This window comes from Nipponia nippon, unplaced genomic scaffold (assembly GCF_047370975.1).
Source record: "Nipponia nippon isolate SJK-2023a ecotype South Korea unplaced genomic scaffold, ASM4737097v1 scaffold_4, whole genome shotgun sequence".
Classification (NCBI taxonomy): Eukaryota; Metazoa; Chordata; class Aves; order Pelecaniformes; family Threskiornithidae; genus Nipponia; species Nipponia nippon.
Window position 1 is genome coordinate 2,374,257 of NW_028262358.1, and position 25,035 is coordinate 2,399,291.

Sequence of the window (25,035 nt, forward strand, 5' to 3'; positions counted from 1 at the left end):
TCCCCTGAAAGCAATCACTGAGGGTGACTGACATGTTCAATAATTATGAATCTGTGGGTCTGGACCACAAGAGGGTTGTTTTTTGTGTATAATGTATGCACTAATTGCAAATATTTTCTATGGAAAATGAATTTTAAGTAGAAAAGAGGCTCCATGCTGTAAATCAGCAACTAACTAGCAAGGTGTATATGTTGGTATATTTTTCCTTTTTTTTTTTTAACATCAGTAAAACTAAAACTCAGTAGGTAATGTTTGTCCTTCTACAAAGGAATTGTGGTTTTAGTCTTCCATGAACTAATACTGTATGGACTGAGATCTGGGTCATTCCGACTCTGTAGAACTCGATGGGGCTTTGCTGACTCCCACAGTAGCTGACAATTCAGCCCTCTAACGTGGCTAATAAACTACCTCAAAAAAAGACTAAATCCAATACGGTAAGAGATCTTTATTAAAAATTTTGTACATCAAAGGATTAGCTACTACATCTTAAGAAACAAGATTTTACATATTACAAAAGATGTTATTAGTTCTTGAATTAGAAATAAATTTTATGAACACTGTACATGATACATCTGAGTTGTAAGAGGAGGAATAGGACCGAGTGCCTGAAAATGATATAACTTAATAAGCAAATGCACTCAATTCTTAGTATACAACATAATATTTCTGGAATAATAGCATGTTAACTTCTGTCTGAAAATGCTGTATCCCTCTAACCAGTAACTACCAACAGTGTTCTCGGGAGAAAGCACGGACGCATGTGCCCTGCATGGTGATTTTTCCATTTGGAGTTTCTTTCATTGTTGGAGAAATTTTCTTCCTATGGTCTATTTTTCTTGCAGAGAGCAGAATGTTATTCTGTGGTACGGTTAAAACAATCTGCATATAAAAACCCAATGCAAAACATTTCTCACAATGTAGCTTTACCTCCAACCCAGATTAGAAAAACGAACTGATGGCACATAAATGTCTACAGAAATAGATTTTTATTGACTGTTATCTTTTGTTACAAAGTAGTTAAAAAGAAGAAATATATTTTAGCTTATCAGATAACCGTTACTTTGTGTATCATTCATACTACATAATTTTTTTCTTTGAGATTGTCAGTGTAGCTGCATTAGAGTTTAAAATAAAAACAACACAGAAGATCACCTTTTAGTTGCATGACCTATTTGGCTAGGAAGGGTGTGTGAAGTTTTACAGGATAGTATGAACGTACAGTTCTCATACAAAAGCGTAGTATGTATCTAGTCCAAGAAAGGTAATAAAAAAGATTTAAATCTTTATACAGAAAGTGACAATGCCCATGTTATACTATGGAACACATCTACTAATTTTGAATTACAGGTGTAATGTGTGGATTAAAGATATCAATTTACTAAACAAATCTTAAAAAAAAAGAGAGCAAAATCTATAAATAAAATAGTAAGTGCTTTCTTTAAGATAATATTCTTTGGCTGCTTTAAGTGCCAGTGAAAGGTTATTGAAAACCACTAAAATGCGTAAGGTCCCACTATTATTGTTAATCTTAACACCGAGCTTGTACGATAATTCAAACTGTTGACTGTTAGCATCTCCAGATCCACAATGTGTTCTCTTGGTCCTGATAGTGATTTCACCAGAACGAGCATTGCGCTTACGGCGCTTGTTTGCTGAAAGAAAAACAACAAAGTTTAACTCAGTCAAATCTAAAACGATTCCCTAGTTGTGTCAAGAAAGTGCGTGTGTGTTACTACACCGTAAAAATGCTCTGTCTCAGCACAGAGATACACAATGCAAGTATTCTTGTAACATTTTTAAATGGCCATGACTAATCTCACACCTGGCTTTGCTGCAGGGAAAACTTTACCTGACTAGGGCTCAGAGGAATAAACTGCACTGCAAAATCTGTTCCTGGTTATGCTGACTCTTCTGAAGGATGTGAAAAGTGGTAATCTATCCCAGGATGGTCTTTGTTTTTATCCCCATCTATCAGCTTTTAAAATATATGGAGAATAAGTCAAACAAGAGAGACCTAATGTCTTTAACAGTGATACAGCTTGTTCAGTGGAGGGAAACTCTACGTCTAATTCATGGCTCATGCTCTGGAAGAAGTCGTGCTCCCCTTGTAAACACTGGGAATTTTTGCAACTGGTGTGCCTATTGCCATCCCCATCTTGTACTGCTCCCAAGCTCTTTTCCCAGTCTGGGATCATGCTGCCGGGGAACATTGATGGCCCTTGTCTGTGGCACACTGCTAGTTTGTTAAACAGCTTTGTAATTGACAGATGATGATAAAAGGGTAAACTCCATCTCTCCCTTCATCTACTACAAATATTTTCTCACCATGTCAAATGAGTAGGGTATACAGATGAATCCAATCCATCTGCTGTATCCGAGACCTGGCTTAGACTTTTACTAAAACAATAGGAATAACTTCTAAGTAAGCCTTTGTTTACTGCGCTCCCTTGGCAGGAATAAACACGTGCTTCCTTGTTTAAGGCCTGCGATTCCTTGTCGGGTGGCAACAGAAGACTGAATTGTTAGCCTAAAGAAAGTCCGAAGGCTAGATTGGGGTCTAACCCAAACTACAGTTGGAGTGATCTTGTTCTTTTTTTAAGCAAATAACTGTTTGTTTGTATTTTGGGGGTAGATATGGGGTTTCAGTGTGTAATAAATCCAGGGAAAAGCACTGGCTTATAGGTTATACCAGAACAAGTGAGGTACAGATGAGTAGTTCCTTGTTCCCATCTTCGGGAAACGTGGTGTAAATAGGCAATGCCATATCTTGGTACGCTTTTTGGATGTATTATCAACTCCCCCTAATCTTCAGATGCCAAGAAAAATAAACAAAAATGAAAACCTTCCAATTAATATATTTTGGATTTAAATTTTTTTGGTGCTGATTCTGTTTTACTGAGCGTAAAGCCACATATGAAGCAAAAAGGATTTCCCAGGAATTTGTAAATATTACAAGTGTCCAAGAAAATCAGATTTCTTCCAAAAAAATCTTAAAAAGCAGATGTTATAGACACTTTCATTCATGTGTATCTACTTGAATGCTTTATGCCACAGGAAATACTGCTATTGTAAGTCATTTGAACTTCCATGGTTTTCTGAAATAGTTGCAGCACTTCAGGGAAAATAAAGGTTTAAGTATGTCTCAACACAAAACCTTTGCAAGTTGGCCTGAACTTCGCACTCTAGAAATCAGTGTCCCATCCCAAGCTAATATTGGTTACTTTTTCACAAAAATGAGAAATCTAATAAAAGCAATAGTACAAGGAATCCTTCTATAATCCTCTCCTAAATACACATATATGGGGTGTTGGTACAGACTGTGAAAAGCATGGAGGTATCTCATTTGTATCTGACATGGGTGTCAGGATTGCTAAATATTCATGATCGCTACTAGCTTTGTATTCATTTGAAAGAAACAGTTTGAGTCTCAGTTTAGAGTTTTCTGGTAGAGAAGTAAAAGGCGCTTTAAAACTTGGAAGCCAAGCACATTTAAGAAGGAAGTATTAAAAAGTTCATAAACTTTAGGATGCTGTGATACTCTTACAGGAAGAGCTGATGGATTTGTCAAAACGGCAAGGCACTATAACACCTGGATAGCACCAGTGGTCTTTATAGCCCGCTCAGGCTCCAGCTCCCACCAATACTCACTCTCAGGTAAAATTCTCCATTTTCATTTCCAGACTTGATCCGGAATGTGTTAATAGTATTAGGGTAAATAGTGGTTGCCTGAATCTGGAAGATATCGGAGGGCACTGTTCTGTCTGAACGGATGCTCATGTATTTGTACACAACAGAGTAAGGCAGCTCTCGGCAAATGGCATTTGAAACAGGGCAGACACAGCGGCTGAAAAACAGAAACGGATGAAACTGTGACAGTTGCAAACAAATGGTACTTGCTTTCTGTTGTATTTGATCATGTTGCCTGTTGAGGATGATCCTAAAAAAAAAAAAGACTGATTTTTCTCTTACTTCTCAGATGTAAGGACGTAAGGCTCTTGACAAGGATTTCTTGGGTAACAGCGAAATCCTCCGTGGTAATTCCAGCAAATTTCATCCTCTCTGCATTCATTAGTAGTCTCGCACTCATTTATATCTAGGAGGAAGGAAAAGGGACTGTGTCAAAGCAGATGGAAATGAGTTTTGAGGACATTGTGTTTGGTTTTGTAGAAAACAACAACCCAAAAAAAGCCACCTGCTTGTCTGTTGAAACCCAACAGGTGTTCTTTACCTGATTTTCTGGGGCCTGGCTATAAAGGATTTCTCTATGCAGAAATGGAATAAATTTGTTTATTGAGTGTTAATTATGTCTGAAGATTTTTTTGGCTGACTGAAGAAATATACTAATCACATGTAATGCAACTGTAGAAATACTGTGATGTTTCTAATTAGCAAAGAATGATTTTATACCAGAGGGTGTCTTGTAGACAGAAGGAAAAGGTTTTGAGGAAGAATTGTGATTTCCTGCCTTTTGCCGGTTCTCATTTTTAATTGCCCGAGTTTCACAGTCTAACTAAAATGCTTAGTGAAAGGCTACATTTTAACTAAAATAGCTTTGAAAGGAATAATGGGAACTTGCTTATTGTGCAAAGTAGAGCTTCCTTTTTCGCCTGGAAATATAACCCTGGATGGAGGTAGGGGCTGTCAGACTTGTGCTGTATTAATGCTCTATTATCCTGTCAGTGCCAGAACCCCACTGCTGTCTACTTATATGGTCTCCTGAAATTAATACAGTCACAGAAAGGGTTTATTCAAATCTAATCTCTTGGAATGCACAAACAGATTTTTAGATGGTCAAGCTAACTGCTCCGCAATGTTCAGTATCAGCTGCTGTTCTTAAGAAGGGAAAGAAACTAATCTGAATTTTATAAAAACCATTAATTAAAAATTTGAGTTATTTCCTCATACCTTTTGCCAATAATTAGCACGCCTATTTATTTCTAAAAATAATGACTGTTAAATTGGTTTCTGGATTACATAAGCAATGGTTCTTGCACTTAATATGATGGTTCTGCACTATTCTCTAATAAGATGCAGAGACACTTAGCACTGCTGAGGAAAAAACACAAACTTTAAAACTCTGGCATTCGGTGGCACCTGACCAGAACATTTGTTTTCTAAATCCAAATTATCTAAGCTGCTCAAGTCTTGCATTTTTTTTTTCTCCTGTTATCAGAAGAAACATGTATTTCATTTCTACTGTGGCTGGATTTAGGAACCTCTCTAAAATGAAACATGATATAAAGCCATGTCTAGTGTCTGCAAAAAACGGCCTGATGTTTTTTTGGAGATATTTATCTCTGAAACTTAGACTCACTACCTAGACATCTAAGACACGTTTTACCTGAGGGCTGCAAAAACTACAATTTTGTCCTAGGAATCTGAAGAACTTAGAGTTTGAGCTGAAGGATTCAAATATGAATTACTACAAGAGATGACAAAGCATTTGATGATTAATTGCAACGTATCTTTTGCTAACATAACAGTAATCCTGTCATGAAATATAAACACTTCGATAGCAAGCATTCTTAGTCTTGCCCGAAATGCTGGTGTTACTAATGCAGTATTGAGACTGCTAAGCTGAGGGCACTTACCTTGACATGTTCTGCCTCCTACTACCTGGTATCCTTCAGGGCAGACGCACGAGAATTTTCCTGGTTCGTTGACACACTGGTACTGACATATATAACTTGAGGTTCTGCATTCATCAGTGTCTGCAGACAGCAAAAGAGCTTAGTTATTTTTTTAACATATACTTCGTTACAGAAGTAAATATAATAGCTAAATGCTGGTTCTAACACGAAAAAAATGAATTCTGTCTAAACAATAAGTTGTCTAAAAACTGAAATGTACTGCTTAATGCCTCAAAGTTGCAAACAGAAGAGCTAGTTCTACTTCTGTTTTATCAGTGATCATCCAAAATGAGAATTTTGGATTTGAGGAAGCAAAAGCTAAATTAGACTTCAGAACAGGTTTGGGAAAATAACTCTTGAAAGAACTTATACTTTTAGTATTCCAAAATGTGATTACTTTCACAAAAACCACAGATGTGAGATTAGTTAGTGAGGCAAAAATACTCCCTTTGTATTTGTGCCCTACCCTAATGGAGTAGCTCTTTGGGAAAAAGGGTAAGGCCTATTTTTTGTCTTCCAATAACATGCAGTGTATACCATTCTCTTGCTTTTTTGTTCTTGTGTAACCATCAGTCCCTTGCTAGAGAAGTGTAGTGTGAAACAGAATGTAACAGTATATGCCATTAACTGGAAATTAAGTGAAACCGATCAAAACTAGGGAATGGCTTGGAAAACAGCATAACTCCCGCCTACTACCTCTGAGGCTTGAGCCCAGTTCTTGGTTTTTGTCAGGGATGTCCTTAGAGGCTGCATACTTGCTGCTCCCTGTTCTGTCCACTTGCAAGTGGGATTAGCTTAAGAAGCTTGGAGAGGGAGTATCTGTAATAGCTCTGCTGGCTTGTTTAGGAGGGCAGTGGTAAACCAAAAAGACCTCTTTGGCTCAAAGACTGGTAGAAAGGATATGGGCTCTAAGGGTGAGATCATCATGTGTCCAAAAGGAGATTAGAGGACCCCTGTGGAGACTCTGGCAGAGGAAATAAAGTGTTGATTGTATAATCATCAGGAGGCATGCTGTTTGTATACGCAGGCTTGAAAGCACCTCAAAAGCACAATTGTCGCTGCCTTAAAATCAAAAATTTGAGGTTTTATTTTCAGAGGAGCCTAACAACACACAAAATTGCACTTGTTTTTGGTTTGCATTCCTTTCTGATTCATTTAATAGTCATCAGCATTAGACCACACACAACTCAAGTGAGTTTGTGAAACAAGTATTTAGAAGCCTTATTCTTCCCAGCTGTGATCTGACATGTAGTAATATCTGTCCTGTTTTGCACTTACTATTAAAGAGATACCCATATCTACATGTACCTGAATGTAGCTGCAGCTACTAAGGTATGTATTAGCAACCACGTTTGCAACATAAAAAAATAAATCTTAAGGGTTTTTGGCTACAAACTGTACCCACAGTGTGGCTCCACTTGAATTATATCCCTTAGTTCACAGAAAGACTCCTGGGAAAATAATTTAAAAAAAAAATCGCTCTTCCAAGACAAAAAAAAATTGCTTACCTTCACAGTTGATTCTGTCACTGCTTAACTCAAATCCTGGATTACACTGACAGATGAAAGAACCCAGTATATTGTAACACTGTTGTGCACATGGGTTATTGGCATCGCATTCATTTATGTCTGAAAGGAAAAATTACAGATCTTTATCTTGTGTAGCTGGTAATTAGGCTGATTAAGTGGATTAGTCCTTAGTCTGGGTCTATTGCTTAGCAGAAGCTCAGTTGCCTGTATCAATATAGATCTGCAGTCACTGGAACAATGTTAGATCTATGCTTTACATTCCATGTAGAAAAAGAGTATTTTTCCAGGAATGAGAGTTATTCTAATGTGTGATGAATTCTTCCAAAAATGTTTAGTGTGGCTATTAAACTCCACATTCCAGCGTCTTTTTTCAGGTATGAAATGCCAAGTCTCTATAAATAATTGATATAAGGAACACATACTGATAAGACCTCTCAGCATGCAGTGGTTAAGATTTGAGCTATTTATTACTCTTAAAATTTGTTCTTTTAAATTCCATTACAATTATAACATGAGCCTTTGAGGCCAGTAGAGTTTTGCAATGCTCTAAGGCCTAGACCATATTGGGCGAAGGTATGTTTCTGTGCTAGATGTTTTTCCATGATGTGTCCATCCCAAGAACATATGTGAGAACGCTGTGGTATGAGAAGAGAAGCAATTTTTAATGGGAAGTTTATGTAACTGTAACCACCTCTGGAATCTGCCACTTGTTTTTCATAGGCTGTTGACTAACTGCTGCTCTTCTGTCATTCACTCTGTAGATTTTAGTGTATTTTCCCTTGTATTCCTCCCCTGCATGTTTTTCATTCGTATTTGTGTTTATCAGATATAACCATTGGTAGAGAGCTGCATTTGGGGAAAAAACAATATCTTGAGCTCATGGCTTTTGCAAATGCTTACAAACGTCAGCAACACTCAGTCACTTTCAGATACACCTAAAAACTGACAAGATGACTAAGATTAGGCATTCACAAAAACTAAACCAATGAAGAGGATATTAATCCTCTATATGATGAACCTCCTAGTCCTGAAAATTAATGGTAATAGGGGAAAACTGATTATGAAGTTATTTCTTCCTCCTTTTAGTTAATTTCTGGCAACAGTGCAAAGAATGTACATCATGACAATGCTACCAGAAAAAATAAGCAAGCTAGCCAGAGCCACAATTCTGTTTGTTCTCCTTCCAAGAAATATTGACCCACTTTCAATATATGCAAAAGTTGTAACACAAATGTAATCGGTACAGCTGTCAAGTATCACTTCTGCCAGATGACTGTTGCAGATGTGAAAGTCTGTCCTGATGCAGCAACCATTCATTTACAAATTTTCTCCTTAAGATTTACTTCACCTTTCCTGGTGGGAGTACGCCTTATTAGGCTGGGTGGCCAGCAAGTCGGAAAAGGGGCGTTTTGGTGAAGCACCTAGCAAACTTGGAGCTGTTGCGGGTTTGTGAGTGTCACTGAAAGAATACACCTTGCATTTGAGCCATGGAAAGGGCCAAATAAGTAACAACTTGTCAGATGGTTTTGTTGTGTCCATGTGCAATTTTTTATCCTATCATTTGGTGAAAAACACGAAAATTCTTCTTACTTCAGTGCTATGAAGTGTGCCAGGGTACTTGATAAGATATGGCAACGCTTGGAAGTAACGGCAGAAGCTGGAAAAGCCAGACTGATTTTTGTCTCTCCATAAATATGTATGTAATATAGATTTTATATATATGTATATAAACTATAGCCATAGAGAACTTCTGATCATCTCCATGACAAGTCTTGATTTTTTTTTTATGGCCGTTCTCTCTGCACTTCAGCAGACCTTTTTATTATCACTGTATCTAATTCTTCTAGAAAACAGAACTTATGATTTCAAACTTAATAGCAGTCTTACAGTTCTACTGCAAGGCTTCCCTTAGTGTTGTACTTCTAAAGGGAGGATCATTTCTAAAGGGTCACTCTTCCTTAGTGCCCCTCATTTTAATTTTTAGTGTTATTTTCTAGATAGTCAAATGTGATACTTACAGATGTTTTCTTTCCTTACTATGTTTAGGATGGGCTGAGGATAATTACACTTAACTGCAGAGGTATAGTATTGCTTCCCCTGGTTTCCAGTTTCAGGCTTTGTGTTGCATGAACTGGGAATAATAACATGAAAGCCAATGATAATGCGAAGCGACCCACCAGAACTGAAAGAATAATTAAATCTCGGATTAAATAATGAGTGTAAACCTCCAGGGTTCCAGTTGCCAAACTAGATGCTACTCAGAAACCTGCTATGCCAACAAAATAACAGGTTTTCAGTAAGGCTTCAATTTTCTCTCTCACCTTCCTGTACTTCTTGGATCACTTGCAGGAGAGCCTCTCAATACAGCACCTGGTGTCTCTTACTGGTTGGTATTTATTTTCTTGAAGTTGGGATGAAGATACTTAAATTTCAGTGGTGGCAAGTCTTGTGTCAGCATTTGTATCTATACTAAGTGAGCTCAGGCAGAGAAGTTCTTACCTACACAGGTGTGGTTGTTAGATGCTAACTGGAAACCAGCATTGCACTGGCAATAATAGGAACCAGGAGTGTTCACGCATCGATGGTGGCAATATGGAGGCAGAGTGCATTCGTCGATATCTGAGTTATCAAAAAAGAGAAATTAGTTCAAATGGAATCATGGCAGTTCACTGTTGCTGTCTTGTGTCCAAAGAAACTGTAAAGTTAATTGCACTTGATTAAAAGCTGGAAAAAAAAGCTTATGTGAGCTAGGTACTGCTTCTATGGATATTAACGGGAATACTATTATACTTCTAAGTAACTCTTGTAAAAATCTGTTCCATGCTGATTGTCTTTGCAGCCACTGAGATCCATATGCGTTCCAACTTTATTTTTTATTCAGTTCCACAGTACTGCTTAGTCTTGTTTATTTTGTACAGGTAAAACCCAGAATGTTTTGTTCTGCTTTTCAACCAAGATTTCTCATGATTGGACATAATGCCGACCAACACAGTGAATGCGGCCTGTAGCTCTTGTTTTTCCAAAAATTCACACCCAGCACTCTTAACATGTACTAAATCTTTTCAGCTCCATTAGGGAGAGTCCAAATTTTCTGTGCAAGTACAGGGGAATGGTGAGGACAGAAGATTAATGGGCCTGAAAAGGAGACAGGTGGTTGTGCTTCCGCAGGGATCCCCCAGAAACAGGCTTGCTCCCCCAAGGGGCTCCCATTGCTCCCATTCCTCTCCCTGCCTCTCCTGCCTACCTTTCCATACAGCAGCACCAGCACCTTCTGGCTGTGCTCGCTGGTGCCAGGGAAGGTGATCAGACTGGCTGAAGCTGGTGCTCTCAGGCAGTATTAACTTCCCACAGGCTCTCCTTGCAGGTTAACCCTGGTTTTGAGGTGGAGCAGGCTGCCTTTCCAAGTTTCAGCATTCCTAATGTGCATTGAAGCAGGCTTTTCACCTGCAAACCATACAAAATGTGCAACAGCCCATTCTTTTACCTCTCTGCATTTTAAAAGGTTTCCTTGCATTTTCTGGCGGAGATACTGCCTCTTTTTGTCTGGAAAAACTTTTTTTTTTATTATGCCACAACGCTGATCGTGCATGTATGTGCAGCAGCCGTCTTTAGTGGCGGCCTGCTTGAGCTTGGTGAAGAAATCCATGTCGTGTTCTGTACATGTACACAATGCGAGATTTCAAAGGCTCAACGCTCGGACAAATAAGACCAGTTTTCACTGGAACAAAGGCAGGCACTTCCCATATCCATGCCAGATCTTGAGTTTCCTACCTCCAGCTGTTTCCACCATAGATGTGTTTAAAAAGAGGCCAAGACTTTTTTTTATAATGAGGAAAGTGTTTGTTTTAATATCAAGTGAAAAAATAATCTTTAGAAGTTAACCCTTTCTTTGTCAAATTTGCAGTTGCTGTTTGGGGCTAAACTTAGCAGTGGAGTGTTTTGGATGGTTCTGAATGAAAAGGCTTATGCTGGAAAATTCCTGGCTATCCGTACAGTAGCGATTGTCGCTGTAACTCTCTTGTTGCAGAGAGAAATTTGGAAGTAGAAATGGAATAAATTAGGAAGCACAGTAGATCTCTTCCATCCTTGACTTTTACAGGACTAAGCTCTTACAAATTGCCGTTTAAAGACCTGATTATACAATATAGACATGTGAGCAATGCTCTGCTGCTTAGGCGCTGCATTTATGCACAGAAATGCTTCCAGGATCTGACTCTAATTCAGTGGGAGTTTTCCTTGCGGGATTAGGCTCCATGCAGATCTAAGGACTAAGCATTATCTAGTCAATTCGGCCAAATCTTCTGTTTGAAGTAATGCTGGAAAACAATTCATTCTATCTGCAGTCCTGTGTTTCAGAAAAGACTAATTTTGCAGTATGTGAAAAAGCAAATTAAAAACAAAAATCTCCAAAAGAGACAGAAATGATTAGTGAATTTAGATTAAAATCAATCAATTGTTAGAAATGAGTCCTCTTCTGACTCTACCTTGAAGCCAAAATAGTCTGGAAAAATTTCTTTCAAATTTGAGAAACAGTTCCTCCCATATGGAGAACCTCTATCAAGATCTGGCCCCAAGAACATTTTCTGGCTAAGTTGTTATAAAATCCCCAAAGACAGGCTTTAGTCTGAAATGCTGACAGTACTAAGTGTAGGGATGTACTTATAATTTAGGTCAGTGTGTAATATGTAACACAGGTGTTATTCTTGGGTTTGACCTAAATAGGAGAAGGGAATTTTCACTTTCCAGACATCTTCATGTACAGATTTAGATGCATAAATATATTCACATGTAGATATAAGGGTGTATCATTCTGCTGCTTTTCTTTTGAGTGCTGTAATGTGTCCCGTGAGACTTTTGGGTAGTACCATAGGTCTTGACATTAAAAGTGCTATTGCAAAGCGGTAATGTACTTTACCTGCTCTGAAAAATCTAGATAAAACCCAGATATTAAAAAAAATTGACCTGTCAAAACTATTCCTCTACCTACATTCCAAACTACTCATCCTAGTCTTGCACAGAGAACTGAGAAAAGTCAGATACATCTATGTTTATATCAACTTGTCAGTTCAGGACCTGATCCACATCTTTTGGGAAAGAGAGAAGAATTTTTGGGTTGATTTCTACAGCTCTACGGCCCTTGGCTCAGAACCCTGAAGAGCAAGCCATGCCCAGCCATTTAAGTTAGTCTAGATGGGTCTCAACATCTCCCTGGCTTCCTTCCTGCAGCTCTTGTAAGGCAGTGACTACCTAGAGCCTTTGCAAGGCTTTTTGAAAGAGATTAAAAACTAAAATAAAGAAATCCTTAAGTGCTTTCAAATGCAGGATTCCTAACACAAAGCAAAAAAGGAAAACCTGAAGTTCTGTTGTTCCTGTTCTGCTGAAGACAAAAAAAACCCCAACCATCTAAAACTCTCGCTTTTCTCCTAGGCTGCATAAAACCAGTCTTGTGTCTTATTCAAGACCACCTCTTGTATCACCTCGTGATGTATATGTTTGATTCTCTTACTTCATAGTTGTTTTTATTATCTCTGACAAACCTAAGGCTTAAGGCTGGAGTGCCTATAAAAGCAATTAATCCATTGAAATCACGATTAAAGAGGTGTTAAGGCTGAAGGAGGACTGCAGGAATGGAGTAATGGCACTTTTGCATGATGTCCCCAAATGAGGATGGAATAGGAAAGATGCAGTGTTTATGCTGCACTTGGATTTAATTTAATGCTATACTTGTATAGGTCCCAAGGGTGCTGATAATTTTATTTTGGCACAAAGAATAAAGCGTAGTGGTTTATAAGTTGCAAATATCATATACCTGCATTCAGAGTTTCCATCTCTTTCATTTATACTCATAAAACTGAGTACTGAAACAGACGGTGCAAGGGGGCTCTGCAGAGCAGGGATTAGGGCTGTGTGAAGGTAGTGCTTTGTCCTACAGAGCTGGAGTCAAGTCTCGCCAAGGTCAGTGGAGGGACAGGCTTTAGTTTGCTGCTCTAGTAGACTTATGACTGTATCTGGGACATTAGGCAATACCCCAATACAAACCAATAAACACAATGGTAACTATTAGGAAAATTAATCTTGTGAAGTTCAACTCTAACTGATTATACTTAAAACAGTTTCTAGTTCCATGTTTTAGTGATTAATTGTTGTGATAGTGATTATTCTATTGCATTTCAAAGTTATACAGCTATTTTACAGTACACATACCTATATGCTTTATAATCAATATAAAGTTTGCAACTGTTGATAATGAAAGAAAATAGTTTCAAGCAACACTTACCAACGCATTGGTCCCCTCGTTTCTGATAGCCTGGAGGACACTGGCAGCTGAAGGACCCTCTTAAATTGACACATACTTGGTCAGCTCTACAATTATGGGTTCCAGTTGCACATTCATCTATATCTTTATACAAAAATCAAATGCAACATTAATTACAAAGTTTACTCAAAATATTTAGCCTGTTGAAATGCTTTACCTATCTTCAAGCTACCTATAAGCGAAGGCAGCAAAGTTCAAATATACCCCAAACGTGTCATCTCACTGCTTATTCCATTTGCAGGACATAATACGTTACCAGTTTTCTAATAGCTTGTAATTCTGATATAGTCTATTTGGAAATATTTTCAGATACGGTTATCTTAAACAATCAGATACTTTTATTTGTCAATACCATTAATATTTTGTATTTATAACTATAAAACTTCCTGTAAACTTCTTGCAACTTTATCATAATTTTATCATCTTTCAATCATTTGACTTTTTTGTTTTTGTTTTTTTTTCCGATGCTGGTTGTTTGTTGCACGCTCAATTACTCTGGGAAATGTCAGCAAATGTAGTTCAGCCCTTTCTCAAGAATGAGATGAGTTAGAAATATGTTCTTTTGCTAATACTAAAAAGACTCTGGTGATCTCTTTTGCACGGTTCCCGTGCTCCATACTTTGGACAGGGACTTGGTACGTGGTGGCCTTCTCATCAGGAAGAGATCTGCCTCTTGTCATTCCCATGAAAATTCCCTTAATTCAGTCAATATGTTAAAGTCTTTGGAAACAGTTTATGCATGTTTGTATTTGAACAGTACGGCTACAAATGCAAATACTAGACCGACACTTTTCCGTGTAATTCAGGCAGCTTTTAGTTTGTGCTAAATGCAGGTTTATACAAGTATAAAAACATCATTTTGATTTTGCCTATTCGTTATAACTCCTGGAGGTACTTAATTATAATTAAACTGCATGTGCTGACAAATAGGTTGCTTAAAATGGAATTACAATTTGCTTTCTCATCTGAACGTCCCAAATGTTTGGAGAGCTTTTTATTGTAACCTGACACAGTACAGTGAAAGGACTTTTAAATTTTGGCATTGTACGCAATCTGGAGACTCTAGGCTGAATAAACAAATTCCTTAAAACTTATGATCTCTAGTTTACAAATCTCAGCTGACCTCTCTATTTGTATAGGCACTGGGGACGTTAGAACATCACCAGTGGCAGATTCTGGGTGGTGCTTTGGAAAAAATGATGGATTCTTTCTCATAGCAAATGAAAACAATTTTGACCACAAGATTCAATAAAAAATAAACCATCAACAGTTTGAATTAATTCTCCATGTTTGCCCTTTCCCCGAACGTCCAAATATTTTACATATGTTGTCTCTTTATCTGACAGGAAAAATAAAGTCCTTTTATGTTAGCCCGCTCTTTGCATTTCTGCATAATATCAGTCCTAACGCTGCTGTGTTGATGCAGGACTTGCTGACTGCATTGTTCTGTACTGACAGCTGAAAAGCACATTCTCAGGTGTGAAGACTTTCAGGGACTATAGCTGGCTGCCTCATACCAACCCGACACATCATTAAATGCTTGAGCCAAAGCACGGTGGAGTTCAGTGCAAGCCTTTGCAGAGATTTCGCTGGGCTTTGCCTGTGCTCCTAGTTTCTACAAAAGTTGAAAATAAAATGGCTATAGTACTCACACAGTTCCAGTCCTTTTTGTTGCAGAGTGTACTGGAACAAAGAAAGTTTATTTGATCTTTAGGAACTTCATATATCACTAAACTTAACACGAGCTACCTTTTTAAGATGGATTAGCTAAAGTGCATTATGTCCTTATGCTGCCATTTGCATCCATGGCTTGATTTCTGTGTAGCTTAATTTCTACTGAATAATAAGCTACACCAGCTAAAATGAAGCAAACTAGATTGACTTATGCACTCAGGGTCTCTGATTTTCCCAATGGTAAGTTCAGTTTGAAAGAAAAACAATTATTCGAAAGTACTGGTTGACTGCTAGCTGCCTCCTCACTTGGAAACTCTTGGAGGATTCCATGTTATGGCCACAAAGATCTGAGTTTATAAGAACAACCTTTTCTTGAGACTTGTTTCAAGAAATCCTTTAGAGCTTTCCTAAGGTTCTTACTCAAGTTAGGATCCTGAACTGGATTGCATGTTAGCTGTGACCGTACGTCTGCTCTGTCTTCTACATGCCATGAAAATGCATATTGGTATGTCGCATATTCTTGGTGGACTTCCGAAGAGCTTTATCAGTGTTGTTACTCTGCACCGTCATGGTACTTTTTGCTGTTTTGGCTGTTCTTGCTGGATGGCTTTTGTTGAGATGTGAGTCCCTAGGTAAGCTAGGGAAATGGATACATGGAATGGAGTATTGGTGGGAGTTCTCTGAAAGCTCTAATCCTCTTTTTTTGTGGACTTCACTGAACTGTCTAAGGTGGACAGGAGAGCAGCCTGTAGCCCTCACTGGGGAAGGGCAGTAGGTTGCCATGCTTGGAGCAGTTCTCACATCTGTGTAAAGAAATCTGTAATGTTAGAGGAAGGCTCATGGCCTGAAGATCATGTTTCTTAAGTGCTTCAAGGAAAATGTTGTGGGAGGAGAACAACAGGCAGCTAGAAAGGTTTCAGTGCTGGAACATTCAGTTCTGAAATCTCTAGTACTGCAATAATTAGAGATACGTCTACTGTTGTGACTGATACAAGGGTGAGGAAGTGAGTGGAAGTTTTCGGTGCTGAAAGCGATGCTAAATGTGAATTGCATTGGTGTGATACCAGAAGCAGCCCAGCCCTTGTGGAGTATGGAAAGAAGCACTGGTGGATTTTGTAATGTGACGTTGCTGCACAGATCTCTGCATCTCTGCCTTTGGTGAGTGAGGCCTAAAGACAAGTCTTCAGCTTCTTGGCACTTGATGTGACCTGAATCATCCTCCATTACAGTCTTCTTTCTGACTGTCCTGAGAGTTATTGGAACAATAGAGGAGTGAAAGTCACAGGAAGGAAGCAACAGCGATGCTGGAGGTCTCCTTGGGATGCGGCAGATCAGCTCCATTTTTCTCTGAGGTGGCACAGGTAGTTATCTACCAATGCACACGCTTCTCTCCCCATATGAAACAGCATAATCTTACACTGGTGGTGCCAAGATTGATCTGGGATTCCCGCGTATGTGTTCATGGCTCTTGAATGGGTAGACTGTCTATCTGCAATTGTTTAGGGTCTGACTGATCCGAAGCTTCCAGATTGTTTTCCCAGTTATGTCCCCTCTGTAAGGAAATTGGTAACTCCCAGGTGTTCATTCCATTATTCTAAGAACTTCTTTTCCACTTTAAATCAGGCTTTTCCAATCCATTAGATTCCTAGCTCTTTTATCGTAACTTGCACAGAGTCCTCTGATTCTGTGACAGTGACCTGGAAGCTGCATCAATTCCTGCTTTTAGTCTGTATCAATTGCAGTAATACTGGGATGAGATCGCAGTTATACAAAGCATGTGTTTTTCCTTAAATCCTACTATCTCATTCCATTTGATCTTTCTTGACAAACTCCCTGGACTTAAGTGTGAACAGTAAATGAGGGTATTGGGAATCCATACTTTTGGTTTCTGCCTACTGCAGACACCCATGACCAGGCTGATTTGGTGTCTGTGAAGACAGCAATCTGGGGCAAGGGTGTGATAGAAACTCCTACAGGAACATCACAGAGCTCACCAGCTTTAATCCAAAGAGCAAGATAAATTTGTCTGACCCTTCCTCTCTAGCACAAAGGTTTAATAATGTGTTATGTGCATGTGTATTTATAATAATTAAAAAAATTAAAACAAGACAGTCCACTGCACACACTTGTATCTCTGGGGAGAGGGTGAAACAACAAACATGTGACAGATGTTTGTCATGTTGCTTAATGCACTACTGGAAAGTGCTCAAGATACCACAGTGATGAGTGCAGTATAAGAAACAGATCTAGAAAGAAAATAATGGGCTTTTACAAGCTCATTCTTGAGCATCTTTCCTCTGCATCCTCTTTACTAAAGTTAGTGTCATCATGATAAACTTGGTTTCTGTGTTTCAACAACTGATGCCACAGCTGAAGCTTCTGCCTTAAGCAAGTACCTTGTAAGCTGTACCTGAAAACACCCTCAACTCATTCCTCACCAACTTTGTTGTTTAAATTTAATTTCTGTGTTACACATACATTTGCTCACCCAGGTGGGGAATTTAAATTACATTGGCAACCCGTAATGAAAATATCTTCTCCTTTAACACTACGCTTTCTTTATTTCTTTCTATTTTCTAATCTCAGCTAACGTTTTAAAAGGTTGTGCTGTTCACTACAGATAAACAAGAGCTGGAAGTTTGTATTAAATTGCTAAGCAACCTGAATGGTATTTGATTATTGATGCATCCAACCTGCGAAATATAGATTAATTCTTAGTCATTGTATCTCTGAGTCTGATCTAAGCTGCTGCTCAGATTTTTATTCCCAGACAGTTATTCTCTGGACAGTTACGGCTTGTGTAGTTGGAAAATTTCCTTTGAAATAGCCTGGGTGTCTCTAACCATCCTTTTGCAGATCTATCTTACTTGAAAGTGGAGCTGGGTTACCTTAAGTGACTTGATCATTGTAGTAATTGAACTCGGATAATTATGTAGTCTTTCAGTAGGCCACGCAGAAGCAAATTTATTATGCGATTTGTTTGTACTTTAGTTACAAAAATTTAACAAAATTTGTAAAATGTGTTTGGGTTGAGTACTTTAATTCCCGTATGTTGTTTATGGGTGTTGCATCCAGAATACTACACTGAAAGAATGAGACAGTTTCAAAGTCAAGTACCTGGGGGATTGCAAAACACAGAATTTGGGTGCTCTGAACAGTCTGAATTCAGATCCATTTAAGCATCAGGACATGGTCTTTAATTATATCAATCTCATTCTGGTTTTTGCGCAGCCTTGGACTTGGTCAAATCTTACCATTCCCAAAATGGGTTAGGTGGTGTGGTCATCTATCAAGTTGCAATGATTACTGCTATATAAAAATTTTAAATTGATGTAAAGAGTCAGAGTCAATAGAGAAGTGGGGGGAGGAAAAACTAGGGACGCTGGTCTCTCAATTAAATGACATGTAAACCACACTGCTCTTCCAGAAATGTTTATGGAAGTCTTCAACTGTACTATGGTAAATATGGCCATCAGACCCCAATGACTCGTCCTAATATAAATACCGCCTTTTGCAGTGATCTCCAGGGCTGTTCTAGAAAGTTCATTTTAGAAGACTTCCATATTGATAACTCTCTGCAGGTTAAGATAATGCTCTGATTTGCATGGGCTACTGTCTGAAGTTTGCAGGGTGCTACAGAAATAACGTGAGAACCATGGAGGGCAGCAGAGCTTGCTCCTGTATTCCTTCAAAATAGAAATCAACTTGCATTTCATAGTTTTAATTCCACAAGCCTCACTAATAGCTATACCCAGTGATTCCCTCATTTTCCAAAAATGTACCCGCGCTCCCTCTTGAAGTGATTTACACAATTATGTCCTTCCATTGCTGACTTTGGCAGCCTGCTCTATATTTCAACCACCAGTTGTGTACAAAAATTTTGCCTGACCTGCTTTTTTAGCTATAGCTTTCTCTAAATCTAGTGTATGGTTCCCTCTTTTAGAGCTAGTTAGTTTTTCTGCCTTTCTGCTGCAATCCATTCTGTCAGGCTCTTATCTACATCCATAAAATTCTTTCCTAGTCTCTTTCTGAGCTACAAACCTGGCTCTGTTCCCTTCATGCTGTGACTCATTTTTCCCAAACCCCCTGACTCATGCTGCTTGCTCACTTATGCAACATCTTAATCTCTGTAATTTTCTTTGTATCGTTATGAGAAGTACACAAATTTGAGATGCATTTCACCAGTCGTTCAAACTTTTGTAGCAAAAAATGCAATCTGCGTCTATCCTTCATCTTATTTCAGCCACTTAAATCTCCCTCCTCTCTCTCATACCTGTATGTTGTGCTCAGAGCTGGAGAACTGTATTCTTAACTAACTCAAATTATGTCTTACTCCTGGGATTGAAGTGCTGAGCTTCTTGCTGCTCACTGGCTTGCAACATATTGCAATTTACTACAGCGTGGTCATGCTCTCCTTGTTTGTGTGTATGTTCATCTGTTCAAGCAAGTCACAAAATACTTGTTAGGTTGCTTTCTGTATTCTGGTCTGTAGCAAACTTGTAAGCAGAATATTCCACCAGCTCAAAAAGAGGGCCCTTAGAATGGCCTTCTGGGATTCAAACTCTTATTTCTGCCCCCACTGAGCAGTGCCAATGGACCAGCTTCTGAACGGTTTCTACAAATCTAAACCCAGAATGATTCCACCGATGTCAGTGTTGCACTTGTCATTGACTCCGGTGAAGCTGTTCTCAATTTGTTTTGAATGCAAACAGTAAATATTTTAGTTAATCAGTTTAAATTTTTGGAGTTCTCAGTGTGAGTGAGACCAGAAAATGACTTGGTCTATTTTTCTAATAGATTCATCTGAACTGAAAACACTGCCTCCCACATAAGCAATGGCACCAGTGAGTCTGATATCAGGCATACGATGATCTGCACGGGGTGCTGCAGGTATCGTGCACAATTTACTTCAGGATTCTGTAAAACCTTTCACCTTCTGTCCCCTTCATTAGCTTTCCTTCTGCCTGTAAGACATTTTATACTAGTATTTTTCAGAAATAACCAGCTGAAGGTAAAATACTTGAAGAAATTAGACCTCTATAGTTCTTCCATGAGTATGGGCTTACTTGATTTTACCAAATTCAGTATTCTGTCTCTTATTTATGTTTCTTATATTGTTCTTGCAACTGAAGCCAAGCTCACTGCTATGTCGTTTCCTGGATCCTCCCTGATCCTTTCTCACACATAGGAACAACATTAGCAACCTCCAAATTCCCTGGTTCCCTCCCCAGCCTTAGCAAGCTATCAACAATTTCTGTCAAAGGCTTTTCTATTTCCCTTGCTACTTCCTTCAACGTTTGGGATGTTATTCATCTGGGCTGGATGCCCAGACAACTTTTAACTCATTGGTGTTGGAAGGCTGCGATTTGTGGTGGTAAATAACCAGTAGAAAAATCTGTTACATAACATCAGGTCAGTAGGTACCAAAAGACAAAATATTCGGAGAAATTTCTCACTTCTGGAGTGGCAAAACCTGCTAATAGGGAGACCTGCACTCTAACAGTGCAGTCACTATCCAGTAGTGTCATGAGGTAGCGTCTATAATTCTGTACAACTCTGTAGCAGCCCATAAACTCCCTCTTTATTGCTGGTTTTGCTCTTTCCCTTTTAAATTTTCCTTTGGCCTTTTCATGTTAAGTATATTGGACTGATTGCCCTGGTAACAAGTTTTCACAGTTGAGTGAAGGTAACCTGCACAAATACTTGTTTGCACAGGAAAAATATATGTAAGAGCAGAGACCTACGTTTAAGCAAATATGTGAGGTAGAACGTTTATATTAATGAGATTTTCATGAAATAACAGCATGACTTCTTCTGGTGTGCCGAAACATTTCCCCTCTCAAACTTGAGAGTGCAGCAAAGCAAGCTCCTGGGAGATTTGTCTTTTAGTATTACTGGACATCACAGCAAAACAAAATAGAAGTAATGCAAAGTATTAATGTAGAAAATGTTTAAAAAAAAAAAAAAAAAAAATCGAATGCAGTGCAACTTCTAGTTCCTTGCGTGATTTCTGTATTTGGACCGCAAAAGTATTAGCAACTACCATGAATTTGGCAAAGTTACCCAACCACAGTGACTTCATGAATATGAAGGTACAGGAAAAGCGTCCTCCTTCTATTTACTCAACAGAGTTAACAAGGGATCAAGCTGTAATAATCAAGTCTGGACTGCAGTACTTTGTCACAATTATGTATTGTCTTTGGTATGTCCAAACTGAATTGACTTATCACTAGAATAGCTAAATAAAGGAGTGAGCCATAGCTTTCAGCACTAGAACATCTCCCACATGTCTGTTTGGGAGTGGCAGGCAGCTGAAAAGGGGAAAAAAAAATGAATGAAGCTTTGAATTGATGCATTACTTCCTTTCTCCTCCACTTTGCCTCCATCTGTGATGCTACCTTCCTCCTCTAGCGTATGCTGCGCAGTCTGTAAATTACACTGCAAAAGGTAAATGGCTTTTCATTCTGAGATCTTTTTGACTTTGAAGACTGAGATGCCATATGCAACTGAACATGCTTTTTCTACCCTGTATCTTAACATAAGACAATATTTATAATCGTTGTATTCAGGACAGCATTTCAGTGGTGACAAGGTAAGGATGCTTAAACCTGAATCGGTGCCCAAGCAGGTATTCCGCTCCTATGCCTTCTGCACAGTAGCTGTCCATGCCTGGAAATGGTAGGGCAAGTTAAAAAGCCTAATGCTGTGTTACAACGTTTTCTATGCTGTGCTCTGGACTTTTCCAGGCCCCCACCAGTGTGAGCCATGGTTTGTGCTCTGATCAAAAGATATACTTATTATCGAATCACAGCCATAGTGAATTAAATGAATGTGACACATGTTCAAGTAATACAGTAATTAAAATGATTATTACAAATAAAAGTGGTACGGCTAATATAACAACGTTAGTCTGATACAAGGCCACAAAAACTATTCCCAAAAGACATTTAACAATAGTATTTTCTATCCAATGTTACTTCAACATGTGTTCTTAAAACAAGAACACGGATATCAATGTCTTTGTGCTTAAAGCTTCTCAAAGGGAAGAGTACTTTTTTCCCCAACTGAAGACCACAATGTTAACTATTAGTCTTCCTGCTCATCAAAAAGAAAAAGTATTCCATGTTTTTGATATATATTAATTTAAAATTTGTATTTTTGGCTTTATTTCTGCTGGGGCCATAAATGGACCCATACTTGCTTTCAAGTTACGTTGCACTGAATTAATGGATTGTATCTGCAAGTCTCTGAGTGCTTCAAAATGTGAGTTGTCCTAACGGTAAACTTCTTGATTTACATTGCAATAGCTTATTTTTACTTTCAGTAGAGTATTTCCTGCTGTTGCTTTCTTGTGACTTTATGCAAGAGGTCTAACAACTTGTGCTTTTTGGTTCATGCCTGCCTAAGTGAGGATCACCCACCCATGATGACCAATACACTTGGACTATACTCAAAAACAACAAGGGTGGATTAAACTATTCCATTATTGCAGATGAAAGAGTTCTCCCCGACATCTGGCATATCATCTTCAAAACTGATATGGAACATTTCCATAAATTCAGCTTAACATTGTTTTTGTGAGTGTTCCAAAGTATTTTTAACATGAAGAAATAGCATGCAAACTAATTTCCTATTTGTAAGTAAATGTCTTGTTCTGATTTCTAATTCACCCAGTTATTAAAAAAGAAGAGGAAAAAAAAAGATGTTCGCTTAACTTGAAGCATACTGGTTTGTTTATTTAAGTTAATGGAAAAGCTAGTCAGTGTTTGATGTTAAGCTGCCCCCTTGCTTGAAAGAAAACCAAACAACTGGTTATGAATTATGAATATCTCCTAATAGTTTCCAGAATTATCTGAAGGATGTATTTTTTCTTAATTATGTACACTTAAAAGTTCCAAGTTCCCTATTCATTTCCATTTTGTTTATTTCTCTCCTTGGAAACCTCATAAGCATTTTCCTTTAGCTAGGCTTGACTGAACAAAATATTACTGCTGCAACCTGTAATATTAGGGAAATAAAGGCCTGAAAGCTCATTGTGGTTTTTAATTAGGAAGTTGAAGAGTCACTCATTAAATCTTTGCAAGCCTTTTCACAGCACTTACACTGGCAGCTGCTGGGTCCCTGCAAAGGAAAACACAAACTTCTACCTAAAAAGTATGCTTCAGAGCACGCTTTCAAAATCAAGTTTTATTCTGAGACAACGCAGAAAACAGTTCCTACCAAAAAAATCTTGCTTTTCTTGCATGTTGGCATGTCTTCAACTGTTTTAGTCCTAATTGGACCGTTCCTCTTGTGAGGAACCACGGCGTCTCCTTACGGTGAGGGAGGCGTCTCCACATGGGAGTTGCTGGCAAAGGTACTGCAATGGGGGATGCAGTCTGTTGGAAACCTGGTCTGTCTGTGTGGTGCTGCCATGGTTTGTGTGTCCTTCTGACAGCAAAGGCACTAGTTATCTACTGAACAAAATTAACACAGCAAGCAAACCGATGCACTGAGCATAAACTATGTGACATCCAACCCTAGCCTGAAATACAACTGCCTGGTTTTTTTTTGGTAGTGAATGCATAGCTCATCAGTGCACACTTTGCGAACTTAAGAAACAAGGGACCTTAAGGTATAAGGGACTTGAGATATAAGACAAGGGACTTAAAGTATTTGATATAAGGGACCAATTTTATCAATAAAACCTTATTCTCCTTCAGCCTTTGCAGGCTGAATGAGCTGTTTTAGGAATTAAGTGTAGTTCCCAAGCTGAGAACATTTAAGTTCAAGTCAAGTTCAATAGCAACTATCAAAAGGAGAAGGCTTATCTAAATGATGATATTGTTTTTAGCACTAATCATCCTATCTGTTGGCAGTACCAACATGCTGCAATCTCCACAGCTCCCTACGTAAATAAGCAGATTCCTGATGCCGTTCCAGCTGCAGAAATGCCTTTGAAGGCATTATTTAGTTATGAATTTTTCCTACGTGGTTATGTGATACTTTTAGCGTGTTGCTGTATGTACCCATAGATGCCTTGTTTTGAAGAAATGTGCCTAAAACTTATTTACTTTCAAAGTGTAATTGGTGGGCATTGGTCTGTATTTTACCTTCTTGTGAAGGAAAAAAAAAACAAAAACAAAACAAATCACCCTGAAATGGTTAAAAGAAATTAACTTTCACGCCTTCTACAACTTTTGAATGATAGAACAATAAAAGCAAATTATGGAAATAAGTACTTAAAAAAGGCACATCAGTTGATTTGGTCCAAAATATACTCTAGGGATGGGAGGGGATTGGAAGAACTGGGATAGAAAAACACAATGTTCAGGTTCCACAGTTCAAGTAAAGCGAAGTGAAATGGATGTGCAAAAGTTAAGATTCCTGTGGCAATATCAGCTTGACCGTGCTACAAACAAGCAGTGTTAGATGGTACCGATCTAACAGACCTGTCAGGAACAGTATCTTGTAAATTTTTGCTCGTCTGTCTTAAGAGTTCACATTAGCTGGCTCTCCATTTGAACTTCAGTGGAAAATGCAATTTTCCATGTAATTGTTAACATGAAGAGGGCTTAAAATGAAGTTTCAAAAATTCTTTGTTTGAAAGAGAATAGATACAAGAGGCAAAGCCAGGCAGGATCAAAAGAGAGGCAGAGGCACCAGGGAAAAGGAAATCTATTCTTTGAAGGTAAAAGAAAAAAAAGGCAGTATGAATATTTATGAAGGAAGAAAAATGAACATCAAAGTTAAAAAGATCTATCGTGATAGAGGTGACTAAGTGGAGGCTAAAGAAAAGAATGGGGGGGGAAAAAGCAAGGTACATATGTAAGAACTCTACTAATGTAGCTGCTTTGCACTTACAGAAATAGTGTTGATTAAACACTTTGTTATAATTCAAGACTAG

The 25,035-nt window shown here is 38.4% G+C and overlaps 1 protein-coding gene across 3 annotated transcripts in view; it reads right to left on the bottom strand.

Moving 5' to 3' along the window:
- Positions 1-430: 430 nt before the first annotated feature.
- EFEMP1 (EGF-like fibulin extracellular matrix protein 1) overlaps positions 431-25,035 on the bottom strand; it is a 49,587-nt gene continuing 24,982 nt past the window's right edge. For all 3 annotated transcript variants that reach the window (XM_087773887.1, XM_087773888.1, XM_087773889.1), the window contains 7 exons: positions 13,437-13,559; positions 9,659-9,778; positions 7,139-7,258; positions 5,592-5,711; positions 3,970-4,093; positions 3,649-3,844; positions 431-1,652 (listed from right to left, as the gene is read on the bottom strand). In XM_087773887.1, the coding sequence (XP_087630013.1) occupies positions 1,494-1,652; positions 3,649-3,844; positions 3,970-4,093; positions 5,592-5,711; positions 7,139-7,258; positions 9,659-9,778; positions 13,437-13,559 (962 nt within the window). In that variant the 3' untranslated portion in view covers positions 431-1,493. The remainder of the gene's footprint in view (positions 1,653-3,648; positions 3,845-3,969; positions 4,094-5,591; positions 5,712-7,138; positions 7,259-9,658; positions 9,779-13,436; positions 13,560-25,035) is intronic.